Below are 17,283 nucleotides of genomic sequence, written 5' to 3' on the forward strand. Positions count from 1 at the left end.
TATGCCCACATTGTGTTTTTTACATAATTATTTTATGTCCATTATATGCCTTGTTTTATGTGGCCATTCCAGAACAAGCTTCTCAGACGTTTCTTTATGAGACACAACAAAGGCAAGCATAGTAGATTAACATCATTTGAGAAACAAAACAAAACGATAGTATAGATGAAACCACAGGATCTAAATAGTTTGGCCAATATGTGCCCACAAGAATAAGAAATACCATATATACCTAATATCTGCTCTAAATCACATGTATGTTTGTTTTACGATTTGCAGATTTAACTACATTTAATTCCTTCCCCTGTAGTTTTAAAGCCAGGGCCAGTTCTATTCAGGTTATTCCCTATTCTTTTTGGATTCTGTGGCAAACACTGCAATTGTACAGGATTTTTACTGATCAAAGGTAGCTTCTAAATTAACATAATACAGCACCTTAACTAGGACTTTTTAAAATCACAGAAGCTAAGTACCCCAACAATCCCATCTGACTGCACAGTATATATTGCACACTTTGAAGTTAAGGATTATATCATATTTTGGTATGCTTTTTGGTGAAATGGAAGGCATGCAACTTGCCATTTTTTAATAACTGACTGCAAATGACTTAGCACTTAGTTCTATCTGAGAGAGCATGCAATCCAATTTTAAAGTGTTCAGGATTGGCCTCAATCTCCTCCCTTCAAAGTTAATGGTAAAATATCCATTGTCTTTAGTGGCGGTAAAGTTAGGCCAACGTTCACTGCTTTTAAAAAATCCAATCTTAAATCAAAAGTGGGAGAAAAAAGTATCAGTACTCAAAATTTACAGAGGGGTAACTGAAGCATAGAGAGATTAAGGCCCAGAGTTATCTAGACATGAACAACCACTGATTACAGTGTCTCCCTGGAAATATGTGGCAGTGCTGAATTTGGGAGCAAGTGAACTAGTACAACATAAGGACATTATTTCAATCCATATTTTTGGTTTTAAAAATGTTAATTAAATTACAGAATATCTAGTATATGTAGTGCTGTATACGAAGTGGTGAAATGAATTAGTTTAAGGGAAGAGATGTTCATTTGTTCTTACGTTTAGGAAAATGTTCTATGGTACAAGCTATAGCTATGCTAGAAGAAGTGCTTGGCACGGAACTAGGATGGACTGCCAATGCATTATGATAATGGTGAACAGCTTTATAATTTGCTGAGAATATAAATTGACATGCGAAAAGGGTAAACTATGTGAACAGAATAAGCAATCATTTTCTGCCAGTAGCCATTGCAAATCCTGTCAATTTGTAAAACTACTTAGAGGGAATAATCCCATAGAAATCATAAACTGCAGAGATCAGATGTTGGGAAGGATGAATTTACTTAGAACTCTGCTGACATCAGCATGTGCTTAATTATAGTGATTTTAACCATAACCCAGAACTGTCAGGGATAAAAGTGTTATTGAATAATAGACTTGATGGACAGCCTTAAATAGATATTAGCTCTTTAAACATGAAACTATAAGGTGCCGTCATCTAAGGGGCTTGAATTTAGTGTTTTCTTTTATTCTTACATTATACATTTGGAATGCAATTTTCATGTTTTGGGGATTATTAATCTTTTAAATAACACATGGAGATAATTTCTAATACATTTCACTACTAATCAAGTTGGGCATTAGAAATTCTAGTAGCCTATGTTAATCTTTGATTCAAGTGCCCAACCAGGCAGTTTGATTCATTCTCAAATATGAGTATTACAGTGGTTTTGCTTATACATCTGTATTTAAAGTTATGTCAGAATTTTTATAAAGTGCCATGAGTGTAAGGTTTTATATTTCACCAGTAGCAAATTAAATTGATACAAAATTGCCCTATGGGCTGTGAATTCCGGTGACACTTTGTTTCTACAGAATTGAATATGGCCAGTCCATAGTATGGATTGAGCAATGCTGGGGATTTAAACAAAAGCAATATTTGGTTCTTGGGCACCCCCTTCAACATTAATTACAGTATTATACAGATAATTAATTGTACTTAAACTCATGTAATCTCTATTTACCAGAGTGAAAAGAATATTGTAACAAATTTGTAATCACGTAGGTCACTTAATGATGGTTACCAAGGTGTCCATCATGATCAACTTTATGGTGACAGTGTGTGTGGGGGGTAGGATTCAGCTCCTCTGGCTCCAAAAACACAGATAAGCTTAGAAAGAGGCTTCAGGATGCCCTATGACAGAGTGGCGAGCAGTTCTGACTGTAACCAGTAGAGGTCAGAGTACATACACATGCTATACGGCTCCTTATAATGTTCAACATATAATATCTACCTGGCTGGAAAACAGTATTTCCTTTTCATTAGAAATTCTGGATTGTCAATTTTTCATTTCATTCTTCAGTGGAATGAAATATCAGCACTGTGGAATTTCCAATAAAACAGAACAGTCTGTTTCAGTGCTAGCCAGGCATCTGGGTACCTTGGGAGCTGGCCAACAGGCAACTCAGGCAGACAGCAAGCTGAGCAGTTGGACAGCCAGGTAGCTGAGAAGCCAGGCTACTGGGCAGCCAGCCAGCCAGCCAAGCAGCCCACTTGCTAGCTGGGGGTCTGGGCAGCTGGGCAGCCAGCAGGCCAAGCTGCCAGCCAACCAGCCTACCTAGTTTCCAGAAAAAATGCTGATAGAATCAATACATTCCCTCAGAATACAGTATTTTGATTCATTTGAATCAACATTTCCTGAGGGAAAACATCCACTGAAAATGTTTGACCAGCTCTAACATGTACATATTCTAATAACGATATTTATATAAAAAGGGGGAAACCAATCTACTGGGAGTTGGTAGCATTTCAGAGTCATTTTCTACATGTGGGACAGTATCTTATAAGAACATAAGAATAGCCATACTGGGTCAGACCAAAAGTCCATCTAGCCCAGTATCTTGTCTTCCGACAGCAACTAATACCAGGTGCCCCAGAGGGAATGAACAGAATGGGCAATGGCCAAGCGGTCCATCCCCTGCTGCCCACTCCCAGCCTCTGGCAAATGAAGGCTAGGGACACCAACCCTGCCCATCCTGGCAAATAGCCATTGATGGACGTATCTTCCATGAATTTATCTAGTTCTTTTTTGAACCCTGTTATAGTCTTGGCCTTCATAACCTCCTATGGCAAAGAGTGCAACAGGTTGACTGTGCATTGTGTGAAGAAATACTTCCTTTTGTTAAATACTTCCTTTTGTTTGTTAAACCTGCTGCCTATTAATTCATTTGGTGACCCCTAGCTTTTATGTCATGAGAAGGAGTAAATAACACTTCCTTATTTACTTTCTCCACACCAGTCATGATTGTATAGACCTCAATCATACCCCCCCTTGTTGTCTCTTTTCCAAGATGGAAAGTCCCAGTCTTATTAATCTCTCCTCATGCCCCTAATAATTTTTGTTGCCCCTTTCTGTACCTTTTCCAATTCCAATATTTTTTTTTGAGATGGGGCGACCACATCTGCACACAGAATTCAAGATGTGGGTGTACCATGGATTTATATAGTGGTGATATGATATTTTCTGTCTTATTATACTGCTCTACAGCCAAAATGCTTCTGAAATAAATGTAGTCAAACTTTACTAATTCTGGGTCACTGAGAACGAAAATGATGCTTAAAATTGTTGATTGGCTCTAGTTTTCAAGATATGCTATTGGGTCAGTATATACGACCCTTGACTTGGGAATGGCGGAGGATAAGTGAGTTATAAAGGGAAGGGATCTCAATTTAAACCAGAAATGACTAAAATACATCTTTGACTGGATCTATGAATAAATCTATGACTGGGTTTGGACAGTACTTGCTTTTTAGGCAAAACAATGAATGATGCAATCTGAAGCTGGTATTGTGTCATACATGATATGAATTGCATCATGTTATTCCTAGAAGTCATGGATGATGCAATCATAACGAAGCTTACATCACTCTGCTGAACAAATTGCCCTATATCAGCTCTAGAAATCATACAGTGTCGTGCTCTCTTATTTGTCAGTGTTTGATTTTGCAAAGGGACACATTTCTGTTTAGCCAAAGTGAGCAGAGATGCCTCGTACTTGTGTGAACAGTGCAGATAACTTCTGCTATGTTTGTGGTGAAGTGACTTTTGCATCACAAAAGCGCAGTATAACCACTATGGTTAAGAAAGCCTATCACCTTTATTTTGTCTGCAAAATTGGAGATCAGGACAAGAGGTGGGCCCCACACATATGCTGCAACACTTGTGCAACAAATCTTCGCCACTGGTTGAACAGGAAAAGGAAATCTATGCCTTTTGCAGTGCCAATGATTTGGAGAGAGCCAACAGATCATACCAGCAATTGTTACTTCTGCATGGTGCCTCCAGTTGGGAAAGGTGTGTCAAAGAAGAAAAAGTGGACTGTGCATTATCCAAACATTCCATCAGCTATACGCCCAGTACCCCACGGAGAAGGACTGCCGGTTCCTGATGCACCAGAATCATTCTCACTTGAGTCAGAGGAGGAAGAGGAAGAGGATGAAACTTCTGGTCCTGAACCATCAATGTCACAGGACCCACATTTTCTCCCATCCTCCTCCTCTGAACCACACCTCATAACACAAGGTGAATTGAATGACCTTGTCAGGGATTTGGAACTACCCAAGAGTAAGGCAGAGCTGTTGGGCTCCAGACTACAGCAGTGGAATCTCCTGGCAGGTGACGTTAGGGTTTCCATGTTCCGTGACCGTCAAAAGGATCTTGTCCCATTCTTCTTCATGGAAGGTAATCTTGTAGCCTGCAACAACATCGATGGTGTGATGGCAGCCCTCAACATCGTTCACGATCCAGATGAGTGGAGACTGTTCATTGATTCATCGAAGACGAGTCTTAAAGCTGTTTTACTGCATAATGGCAATGTTTTGCCATCAATACCAGTTGGTCATGCAGTCCATATGAAGGAAACCTATGACAACATGAAACAACTTTTGAGGTGCATAAACTATGACCGACATCAGTGGCAGCTTTGTGGCGATTTGAAGGTTGTTGCTCTCTTGCTTGGTCTGCAGACTGGATACACAAAGTACTGCTGTTTTCTCTGTGAATGGGATAGTCGTGCAAGAGATTCTCACTACATCAAGATAGATTGGCCACTCCGACAGTCGTTGGAGCCTGAGAGGAAAAGTGTTCAGCATCCACCACTTGTTGAATCAAGGAAGATTTTGTTACCACCCTTACACATCAAGCTGGGTCTGATGAAGAACTTTGTCAAGGACATTGACAAAACACAAGCAGCTTTCAAGTACCTCCGTGGAAAATTTCCAAGGTTAAGTGAAGCTAAGATAAAGGAAGGTGTCTTTGTTGGTCCTCAGATTTGTGAACTTCTTCGAGATGATGCATTTGACCATGCACTGCGTGGCAAGGAAAAGACGGCATGGAAAGCCTTCCAGTTAGTGGCAATAAATTTTCTTGGAAACAACAAGGCAGACAACTACAGGTTGTTGGTGGAAAACCTCCTCAAGGCATACAAAAGCCTTGTTTGCAACATGTCACTAAAGATACATTTTTTGCACTCTCATCTAGATTTTTTTCCACCGAACTGCGGAGCAGTGAGCAACGAGCACGGCGAGCGATTTCACCAAGACATTGCAACAATGGAGAAACGCTATCAGGGCAAATGGAGCCCATCAATGCTTGCAGACTATTGCTGGAAAGTGACAAGAGATGCTCCATTTAATGAATACAAGAGACAAGCCAAGAAGTGCCGAGTAGACACTGAATAGGACTAAACTATGTACATAATAGTTTTTTGCCTTTTGTTTCATAATAAATTTTATTTATATAACCCTTTTGCTGATTTTTAAAGTGTTACGTAAACAGGACAGGTGAAATATTATAATGTAAAGCAACCATAAACACATGAAAAGACCTAGGTTTACAATTTATGATTAAAACTCTACTATCTACACAATATACATAGACATAAAATGTAAAAACTTAAATATCTTAGAAACAGTAGCCAATCAGTTGTTTTAATTGTCATATTTGACTTCAGCACATCAAAATACATAATAAATAGCACATTTGATCTCTGAAGCAGACGACTTCTCAAAAATTGTAGACCAGTGATCTATCTATCCCTTTCTTAATGATTCCCAACATTCTGTTTGCTTTTTTGACTGCCGCTGCACATTGAGTGGATGTTTTCATAGAACTATCCACAATGACTCCAAGATCTCTTTCTTGAGTGGTAACAGCTAATTTAGACCCCATCATTTCATATGTGTAGTTGGGATGATGTTTTCAATGTGCATTACTTTACATTTATCAACAATGCACTTCATCTGCTATTTTGTTGCCCAGTCACCCACTTTTGTGATCCCTTTGTAACTCTTCACAGTCTGCTTTTACTTAATTATCTTGAGTAGTTTTGTATCATCTGCAAATTGTGCCATCTCACTGTTTACCCCCTTTTCCAGATCATTTATTAATATGTTCAATATCTTCCTTAGTAGACTGGGATTAATTGTCATTTGTTTAAGGAAAGTTAGCAAGATAATTGGTGCCTTGAACCATTGGAAAATAAATTTAGATTTTGATACATGAACTAATGTCTTTAAGGGGAAATGTGTAGCAAAAAACAGGAAGGATGGTATAGTGGTTCAGACTCTAGTCTGGGACTTGAGAGACTGGGATTCAATTTCCTCCTCTGCTACAGACTTCAAGCATGATCTTGGTTAAGTCACTTATTCTCTCTGTGCTTCAGTTCCCCATTTGTAAAATGGTGACAGTAGTCCTTCCCTCCCTCATTTGGGTGTTGTGAGCATAAATGTGTTAAAGATTGTGAAGTGCTCAGGTACTACTGGAATGGGAGCCATATATGTATATGCGACACATAGTAAAAAACCTTCAGACTCAGCAGTACTAGCTTAGGCAATAGAAAGAGGGACTAATACCCCAAATTGCTATAACAAAAGCAAAACCATGCTTATCATAAGCAAAAAAGAAGGTCATGTGATTGTTTTGTATATGTTTAAAAATTGAAGTTTTTGCAATTCTAAGAAATTTTTAAGCAAAAACATGCGGAGGCACCATGGAGATAGTCAAATTGTGCGAGCTAGAAAGAGAACAAGAACTTTGTTCTAAAAGCCCGTGTCAGCTGCAGGTGGTGAGTAAATAGGATTGGATGGTGTCACTTTCTGTTATTTAGTTATTAACGTTTTGCTAAAGATAGACAGTATTGTTGACTCTGTGTTACTTTTTTAAATGAACATTAAACAAGTGGATGACAGATGAGTCTATATTTATTTAACACACATCTTAAGTCAAAGCTATAGTCCGAAAAGTAACATTATTTCCTAAGTCGATCATGTTTGGTTCTTGGCTGCCCATGGATATGCTCTCCAACTGAAACTTGTAAGATCATATAAAGGACCTCCATTCTGTGTAGCAAACTTTTAACAGGAGACATCTCCAGGAGGTTTTAAAGCACCTGTTGAAGCATTTTCACACTATGTCCGATGGAGAGAGAGGTCACAAAAGAAGGAGCTTCAAATAGGTGTGGAAAATATCCTAAAAATTAAAGGAACATTTTCCATTGTTGGATAGTTTGTTTGGGGAAAGTTTTTAAAATAACGGTTTAAAAGCCTCCAACACAAAATAATAAATTCTTAGCCTTTTGGCTAAGATCCACTTTAGTTTAATAATTTTATAGTTTAATAGTTTTCCAGTTTAATAAGTTTTTTAAATCCAGTTGGAAGCTGGAACAGGGCAAGGTCTTTGAGGTGACATGCGAATGGGACGTCAGTAACCACTTCCTCCCCAGTGGCAGCCTCACCTGATTTGCCACCTGGAGAATCATCCACAGAGCTTGGCTCAGTTGTGTCCCGCAGAATGGAGCCATCCATCATGGGACTCGGGCAAGCAATGAAGAAAGTGCGGTTATGCCAATGAGGTATTACCCCACATCTTGTGTAGCTGCAAGCTCCATTCCAGAGCCTGGCAGCTGCACCACAACGCCATCTAAGACCGCCTAATCAAGGCCATCATCATTACTAACGAGGAACAGAAGAGGACCCTCATGGTGGATGTCACAGTAACTCTTGAGAACAGTACCCTGGCCTTCCACGACACCCCCCCCCCCAGTTGAAGTCTTGATAGCTAGGGGTTACAAGGTTCAAATACATGTGCTGATCGTCAGTGCCCTGGGTGCATGGGATCCCAGTAACAAGCAAGTGTTATGGGAATGCAGAATCGGTCAGCGCTTTGCCCAGCTGATGTGGTGGTTCATGCTGTCAGACACCATCAGGTGGTCAAGGGACATTTATTTAGAACATATCAATGGACATCATCAGTATAAGGAAAAATGAGCTAGAGTGCCAATGAGAAGCAAAGACAGTTATTAGTTATTAACAAAGTAGCTGAAATACTTCTCTAATGGATCATATTTATTGAGGGACAACTTACCCTAAATTTTTAATTAATGAGAGATAATTTACAGTCATAGCTATATTTATTTTCCACAAGCTACTCCTAGTATAACTATCCATGAGTGATATATCTGAGTATTTGGATACTAATATTTAAACTGTATTCTTAAATTTATAAACTCTAATTTAGGATATTGCAGTTTATGTACTATATGCATTTTATGATTTCTTTAAAGCAAATTGATTAGTTTTGGATAATTTAAGCATTATACTCAGATGAATAGAAACATTTTCATTAATCTGTGCTTTAGATAATTTTAACATAAGCTTTAATAAAATCAGTTCCAACTGCCCTAAGGCCATGAGGGAGATTCTTGAAGGACCATCTCCATACTGTACCATCTTTGGCAAGACACTACCAGTACTCTGCAAGGATGACTTCAATTGGGACAATCAGATTTGTATATGGCATCCTAGCTATTTAAAATATTTACTGATGCTGAGCTCCCCTGAGGGGATTGATGGCGATTTTACTCCTGAGGAACTTTAGTGAAAACCAAGAACACATCCCCAAGCAATGATGGCATCCACTATGACTTGTTGAAAAATCGGGAGCTGGGATGTTTTGTGCTTGTGACCATAGGCGCCGACTCCATAGGTGCTCCAGGGCTGGAGCACCCACAGAGAAAAATTAGCAGGTGCTTAGCACACACCGGCAGACAAGCTCCCCCAATCCCCTGCACTCCTGCCCGCTGGTGGCTCCCGCTGATCAACTCCTCCCCCTCCCTCCAGTGCCTCCTCAGGGGGAGGAGTGGGGATGGGGAGGGGTTGGAAAGAGATGGGGTGGGGGTGGAGCGGAGGTGGGAAGAGGCGGGCAGGGTGGGGGCTTACGGGAAGGGATGGAGTGGAGGTGGGATTTGGGATTGAGCATCCACAGGGAAAATTAAAAACCGGCACCTGTGCTTGTGACCATTTTCAACAAGTACAAATAGTTCGGCTGTATTCCTAGCACATGGAAGACAGTAATGACCATACTAATTTCCAAGGGGAACCTGGCGATCCTAGCAACTGGAGCCCATCTCCTTGTGTTCTGTCATTTATAAACTCTATGCCACATGTATTTTGGCCCAGATCACACAATGGGCATTGAAGGAAGGGGCTGTCAGTTCACAGCAGAAAAGTTTTATGTCTAATGAAGGCTGCTACGAGCACATCTTCATTCTTCAAACTGTCCTCCATACTGTAAGAACAAAGAGGCAGCAGTGTACAATGGGATGGCTCAACCTGCCAAATACCTTTGGCTCGATGCCCTACCAACTTATCATTTCTACCCTTGGAGAGTTCAGGTTGCCGACTAAGTTCCTTCAGCTGATCCAAGAGCTGTATGATAACTGTGACACTACCATCTGTTTGGTGGAAGGTGAGACCCCAGCGGTGACCATCTGCTCTGGTGTGAAGCAAGGCTTCCCCCTAAGCCCCATCATCTTTAATCTGGTGATGGAGCTGCTTATTAGGATAGTCACACAGGGTTTAGACAGATTCAGTCTCTGTGATAAGAAAAAGAACATTCTGGCATATGCCGATGACTTTGTGCTCATCACCGATGACCCCAACAAATGCTTGCTCCAACATATGCTTAATGCCACCACCGACGGCTGGATGGGACTCTGCTTTAATGTGGCAGAGTCTGCATCCCTTCATGTTGACAGCCAGAAATGACAGTCGGCTTTGCCAGCAGTCTTCTCAATCCAAGGAGAGCCTATGACTCACTTTGATGATGGAGAGATACCAGCATCTTGGTATGCCTTTAGGTTTTTGTGTGAGTCAGACCCCAGAGGATACCATTGTGAGTATTGTGCAAGATGCAGTTTGGCTGAACTCATCACTGTTGGCACTGTAGTAGAAAATCAATGCCCTTAACACCTTCCTGATCCTCTTTATTTCATTTGTCCAAAGGGGACTGGCAGTCACCAAAGACATATCACCTGGCTGGTCAAAGAGTGGATGTATCTTCCACAGACGGCCAGCAACAAGGTGATGCACATTTCCCACAGGCAAGGTGATGCTGGCATTCCCCTCAGGGGTGACCTCTGTCACTCACACTTTCTACCTTCTGACCTGCCTGGACTTAGTGGTAAGGAGATTGCAATCAGGGGTCATTAGGAAAAGAATTGCCAGGATCCCAACTAGCCATGACATCGCTTCTACTTGAGCGGGTTGTTGGAGGGAGAGTTCAGACAAGAAGGAGGAGACTTTGCCTCACTGTGGACCTGTGCCTGGAACATCCCTTGGCACCTTAAGAGATGCACTGACTTCCAGTGGCCATCGTGTGAGGAGCAACAGGAACTGAGAGTCCTGGTCCCTCAAGCATCACATGAATGGCCATTGTCATCCTGCAAGCAAGGACGAAGCTTAAGGCTGTCCTGAAGAAAGCTGTCTGAGCAAAGTATATCAGAGACCTGAAGAGGAAACCAGATCAAGGCAAGGTCTTTGAAGTTACCTTGAAATGGGATGCCAGCAGCCACTTCCTTTCACAAGGTGACTTCACTCACTTTGTGGACTGTCATTTCATCCACAGGGCACACCTCAACTGTGTCCCAATAGATCAGTCTGACACAGCAACCGGGACAAGCAATGCTGGACATGTGGATATGAAAATGAGACCCTGCCCCATGTCATGTTCTGCTGTAAGCCCCATTCCAGAGCATGGCAACTTTTCATAGAATCATAGAATATCAGGGTTGGAAGGGACCTCAGGAGGTCATCTAGTCCAACCCCCTGCTCAAAGCAGGACCAACACCAACTAAATCATCCCAGCCAGGGCTTTGTCAAGCAGGGACTTAAAAAACCTCTAAGGATGGAGATTCCACCACTTCCTTAGGTAACCCATTCCAGTGATTCCTAGTGAAATAGTTTTTCCTAATATCCAACCTAGACCTCCCCCACTGCAACTTGAGACCATTGCTTCTTGTTCTGTCATCTGCCATCACTGAGAACAGCCTAGCTCCATCCTCTTTGGAACCCTCCTTCAGGTAGTTGAAGGCTGCTATCAAATCCCCCCTCACTCATCTCTTCTGCAGACTAAATAAGCCCAGTTCCCTCAGCCTCTCATCATAAGTCATGTGCCGCAGCCCCCTAATAATTTTCTTTGCCCTCCGCTGGATTCTCTCCAATTTGTTCATATCCTTTCTGTAGTGGGAGGCCCAAAACTGGATTCAATACTCCAGGTGTGGCCTCACCAGTGCCGAATATAGGGGAAGAATCAGCTCCCTTGATCTGCTGGCAACACTCCTACTAATGCAGCCCAATATGCTGTTAGCCTTCTTGGCAACAAGAGCACAATGTTGACTCATATCCAGCTTCTCGTCCACTGTAATCCTCAGGTCCTTTTCTGCAGAACTGCTGCTTAGCCAATCGGTCCCCAGTCTGTAACAGTGCATGGGATTCTTCCTTCCTAAGTGCAGGACTCTGCACTTGTCCTCGTTGAACCTCATCAGATTTCTTTTGGCCCACTCCTCCAATTTGTCTAGGTCACTCTGGACCCTATCCTACCCTCCAATGTGTGTACCTCCACCCCCCCCCCCCAGTTTAGTGTCATCCGAGAGACACTATTTTGCCACAACACCATGCAGAATGGATTCATTTAAACAATTCTGGCATCAATGGGAACAGTTATTGTTAACTCATCTATTCTGGACTCCAACTGCCACCTAAGACCAAATGTCGTGATCACTGACAAGGAACAAAAGCTGATCATCATAGCTGATGTGATGATCCCCTTCGAGAACCAGATTGCTGCCTTCGCTGAGGCACGAGAATGGAAACTGGAAAAATATGCCCCCTTGGCTGACACCATGAGGAAATGGGAATACTCCACTACTGTTCATGAGTTGATTGTCGAAGCAATGGGCACTTGGGACCCCAAGAACAAGACTGTGTTCTGGGACTGTAGGTTGCCCAGATGCTATGCCAAGCTAATGTGGCGATTGATGGTTTCCGATGCCATACATTGGTCGAGGGACATATATATTGAACACATTACTGGACGCTGCCAATATGAAGATAATATGATCCAGAACACTAACTGTGGAGTGACAAGACTGAAAGATTCTTTGAACTGATTTAACTAACTAGCGTATTTTTCTATGTTATATTCTTAACCACTAACCCTTGTCTGTATTTTTTACTCTGGGCAATTATCGGCTCATACAATTTTTCTTTTTTCTTTGCTTCTTTTGCAACATATTATCATTTTTGATTAACATGAACGTTCAAGGCCAAGCTATTTATAATTTTTATTCAACAATTTATGTTTCTATAATTTTTAAATATTCTCTTTAAAACGTTTTAATCATTTCCGATTCTTTCTCTCTCTCTCCACTTATATTAGTATTTTTATTTCCCAAGTACTTTTTACAAGGGGCAAATTTGGCACAATATTACTTTCACTTGTACCCATGTATGCCACCCAATTTTCTCCCTTCTGTTTGTATTGGAGTGGAGGATAGGTTTTATATTATGTTTAGATGTTGCTGTACAGTGGATTGAGTGCTTTGGGAGGTGATTGCTTTATAAACAGTATTTTTTTCTTATTCTTCTTAAGTCTTCTAGTGGGGAATCGTGTCCTGCACTAGCGGGGGCTGGACTCCATAATAGGACCTTCCATATTTTATTGATGTTTTTCTACTTATATTTCCATCTGTGTAGACAGCCATGGTAGTTTATTTTATTTATCTTGTGCTCATCATCATGGTATCTAGATGCATTAAAGAAATTAAAGTAAACTTTTGCCAAGAACAGACACAAATCAGATCCAGCTCTGCAATTTCTTGTGGAAAAGTACCCACTGGCCATGGGCCCAAATAAAGATGAAAACAGAGTGAGTAAATGTATATTGTATCATGCTAAACATCACAAAACTTGCCCCTGTCACATTGCAGGGAGGAGTAAATTTCAGAGTTGTACACCTTCAATGAGACTCCTCTATCATTCTCCCCATTCCAGTTCAGCTATAAAGAGATAGTTTGTGTGTTCCAGCTGATTTCATTTGCTAAAGACAGACAGCAAGAGCCTTGTGGCAGCAGTATTGTGAAGACTGGGGTTCAGCACAACAGAAAAATGCCATCAGGTAGCATGGAAGAAGAGGAGGTCTTGGAGATACCCAGGGCTAAATATATTTGTAGCTTTCTCTATGACTTCCAATACATTTCTAGGTGCCACTCAAAATGCTAGCATTTTAAGCTCCTTTATGAAATCATAGAATCATAGAATTGGAAGGCACCTCGAGATGTCATCTAGTCCAGTCCCCTGTACTTGTGTCAGGATTAAATATTATCTAGACCATTCCTGACAGGTGTTTGTTTAACCTGTTCTTAAAAATCTCCAATGATGGAGAGTCCACAACCTCCCTAGGCAATTTATTCCAGTGCTTAACCACCCTGACAGTTAGGAAGTTTTTCCTAATGTCCAACCTAAACCTCCCTTGCTGCAATTCAAGCCCATTGCTTCTTGTCCTATCCACAGAGGTTTAGGGGGGAAAATGTCTTCCTCCTCCTTGTAATAACCTTTTACATACTTGAAAACTGTTATCATGTCCCCTCTCAGTCTTCTCTTTTCCAGACTAAACAAACCCAATTTTTTCAATCTTCCCTCATAGGCCATTTAATCATTTTTGTCACTCTTCTTTGGACTCTCTCCAATTTGTCCACATCCTTCCTAAAATGTGGCGCCCAGAACTGGACACAATATTCCAGTTAAGGCCTAATCAGTGCAGAAAAGATTGGAAGAATTACTTCTTATTTCTTGCTTACAACACTCCTGCTAATATGTCCCAGAAGGATGTTTGCTTTATTTGCAACAGCATTACACTGTTGACTCATATTTAGCTTGTGGGCCACTATGACCCACAGATCCCTTTCTGCAGCACTCCTTCCTAGACAGTCATTTCCCATTTTGTATGTGTGCAAATGATTGTTCCTTGCTAAATGAAGTACTTTGCATTTGTCCTTATTGAATTTCATCCTGTTTGCTTCAGACCATTTCTCCAGTTTGTTCAGATCATTTTGAATTTTAATCCTATCCTGCAAAGTACTTGCAACCCCTCCCAGCTTGGTATCATCCGCAAACTTTATAAGTGTACTCTGTATGCAATTATCTAAATCATTGATGAAGATATTAACCAGAACCAGAACTAATCCCTGCAGGACCCCATTCATTATGCTCTTCCAGCATGGGATGTCTTCATTTTAAAGACTGCCTCTGTCTCATCTTCCTGCTTCATCTTAGCAAGTGAGATTGGCTGGGACACAAGCAATTTTTCCTGAGCACCTCCGGAGTGGCTTCCAATGATCCTTACAGTTGGGTTTCGGAAAAAAAAATGTTGAGCTTCAGCTCATGCTGCAAAGCCTGTCTATTCCCTCAGGCTTTCTTTTGCGTGGGTGGATTGAAAAAGGAGAATAGGCTCATATTTCACATATATAACATTTAACTGTAATAGATGGTCAGACACATTTCATAAAAAAGAAGCTTGACTTCTTGAACAACAGCGCATGTGAAAACTCCTAGGAGGCTGAATAGTGGTCTATGACAGTCCTCTGGGTCCTCCTTTAAAGGAATGACTTGATCTGTTATCAAGCAGATCCAACTCTATGTTAACTTCCACAGATTAGTGTACAGCACATTATGGCAACTGTATCAAACAATGCTGAACAATTTAATAAAAAATCAGCGTGACACTTGACCTCTGCTCAGTGTAAGAAGAGGATTATCAGCCAAGTTATAAATGCAGTCTCCATGCTGTGCCATGCCCAGATCTCAGCCTAGATTGTTAAAAAGAGAAAAAAAATATGACAAAATGATTAATCCAAAACATTAACTTGGCAATTTAAATTTATTTTGTTATCAGACATGTTACCTTGATCTGCACAGCTTACATGAGTTTAAGGCTATAGAGTGTTGCAGAAAAATGTTGATATTATAAAAAGTTAACACACTTTTTGTCTTTGCATAACAGCTCCCAGATAATACTTTTTTTTGCCAGCTATGGAAGAAATAATTCTGTCACAGTTCTTTCTGCAGTAATACAGTAATTATATACCAGAGATTATTTTGATTTGATAAAGATTGTCCCTAAGGCAAACCAATGGAGCTCTTCAGGGGTACCCTTGTGAGGACAAGAACCCAGATCAACACAATTTTAAATGTGAAAAATTTTGTTCTGATTGTGTTGAAATATTTCACTTTATAGTTCTGATTCATTTTGAATTTACATTATACAACAATATTATTTTAATGTTATATATGTATTACCTATATGTAATACATTATGTTAAATGATTTAATATAAAATTGAAGATGAAATGAATCAAAATGATAAAGTCAAAATTAAATGTTTTGATCCCCTTGAATAAAAATTTTCAGAATTTTCATTTTGTGGCAAACTTCAAAATTTCCGCTTTTTGTTAAAATTTAGAATTGGAGGGAAAAAAGTCAAAATTTCCCATAGAACAGAAATTCCAGCTCTAGTTGTTATATTTAACTTACAAAATATATTTCTTCCAAAGTGTCACATGCAGCTATTTACTAGTTAAGACTTCATGACTGTTTAAAATAGAATCATATTCACTCTGCCAAACACAAAGCCTGAATAGTTTCAATACAGGTAGTAGAGAGGTATTTGAATTGGAAGAGGGATGCGTAGTGTCTGAATGTAAGATGGTAACTTTGGCTGGAATAAAATACTGGCCAACAGAGGAATATCTGTGTGTTTAGGAATAAACAAGACATGAACCACCTGGAGCCCATGTATAACTCTCATTGTAATTAATGGGACTTCTGAGCATGAATCAAAACATAATGTAGAGTGTCAAGAACAAAGCATGGTCCAGTAGTTAGGGCACTAGCCTGAGACTCTGGAGTCCTGGGCTAATTCTCTGCTGTTCCATGAACTTTCTGTGTGATCTTGGGCAAGTCACTTAGCCTCTCTGCACTGTATTTTTAAAGGTGTTTAGGCAGCTAAAGATGCAGGCAGGCACTTGGTGGTATTTTCAAAAGTGTTTAGGTGCCTAACTCCCAAATGACACCTAAGTGCTTTTGAAAATCCCACTTGCAGTATATCTGTATCTCAATAGGCACCTAAATACTTTTAAAAATCCAGCCTTGTGAGCCTCTGTTCCCCATCTGGAAAATGAGGATAATAGCACTTCCTTACCACAGGAGTTGTGTGGATTAATACATTAAAGATTTGAGGTGTTACGATACTATAGTACAAGGTACACAGTACCTTGGATAGACAGTGTACCCCTTGTGCGGATAGTATACAGAATGTGCCTCTTGATTCCATTTGTTAGGGAAACACAAACACTTGTCATAGGTTTACCATTCATGAGTTACAGATCATATTCATTCATGGAATAAAAAGGCATATTCATTGTCTCAATGAGTTACACATATAGTATCTGAATAAGAGCATGTTTAGAATAAAGCTTTTTTTCCCCTCTTTAAAAATAAGGATTTTTATCAAACTTCAAAAATAAAAGAACTCCAGGTCTTCAGCACTGAAGGTATTTTCTGTCTCCCCTCCATTAATTATTTTTATTTCATTTGTCTTTTATGACTCAGGTTATCTGGAATGAATATACCCCCTCCAATTATCAGCAACAAAAACTGGCTCAGACTTCATTTTGTAACGGACAGCAACCACCGATACCCTGGATTTAGTGCTCCCTATCAAGGTATATTTAATTAAAACCATTTTTCATTCCAGAATGTTAAAAAAGAGGGGGAGGGGTTGTAAACATTACTGCATTTCACATTGAGAGAAATGTGCAAATCTATTATAAATGGATAGTTCAAACATGCATAAATGATCATTCCCCTGCTGTGGG

The 17,283-nt window shown here is 40.2% G+C and overlaps 1 protein-coding gene across 3 annotated transcripts in view; it reads left to right on the forward strand.

Annotated features, from left to right (window-relative positions):
* CSMD3 (CUB and Sushi multiple domains 3) overlaps positions 1-17,283 on the forward strand; it is a 1,171,353-nt gene that overhangs the window by 375,741 nt on the left and 778,329 nt on the right. For all 3 annotated transcript variants that reach the window (XM_065399724.1, XM_065399725.1, XM_065399726.1), the window contains exon 6: positions 17,018-17,130. In XM_065399724.1, the coding sequence (XP_065255796.1) occupies positions 17,018-17,130 (113 nt within the window). The remainder of the gene's footprint in view (positions 1-17,017; positions 17,131-17,283) is intronic.

This window comes from Emys orbicularis, chromosome 2 (genome assembly GCF_028017835.1).
Source record: "Emys orbicularis isolate rEmyOrb1 chromosome 2, rEmyOrb1.hap1, whole genome shotgun sequence".
NCBI classification, from domain to species: domain Eukaryota; kingdom Metazoa; phylum Chordata; order Testudines; family Emydidae; genus Emys; species Emys orbicularis.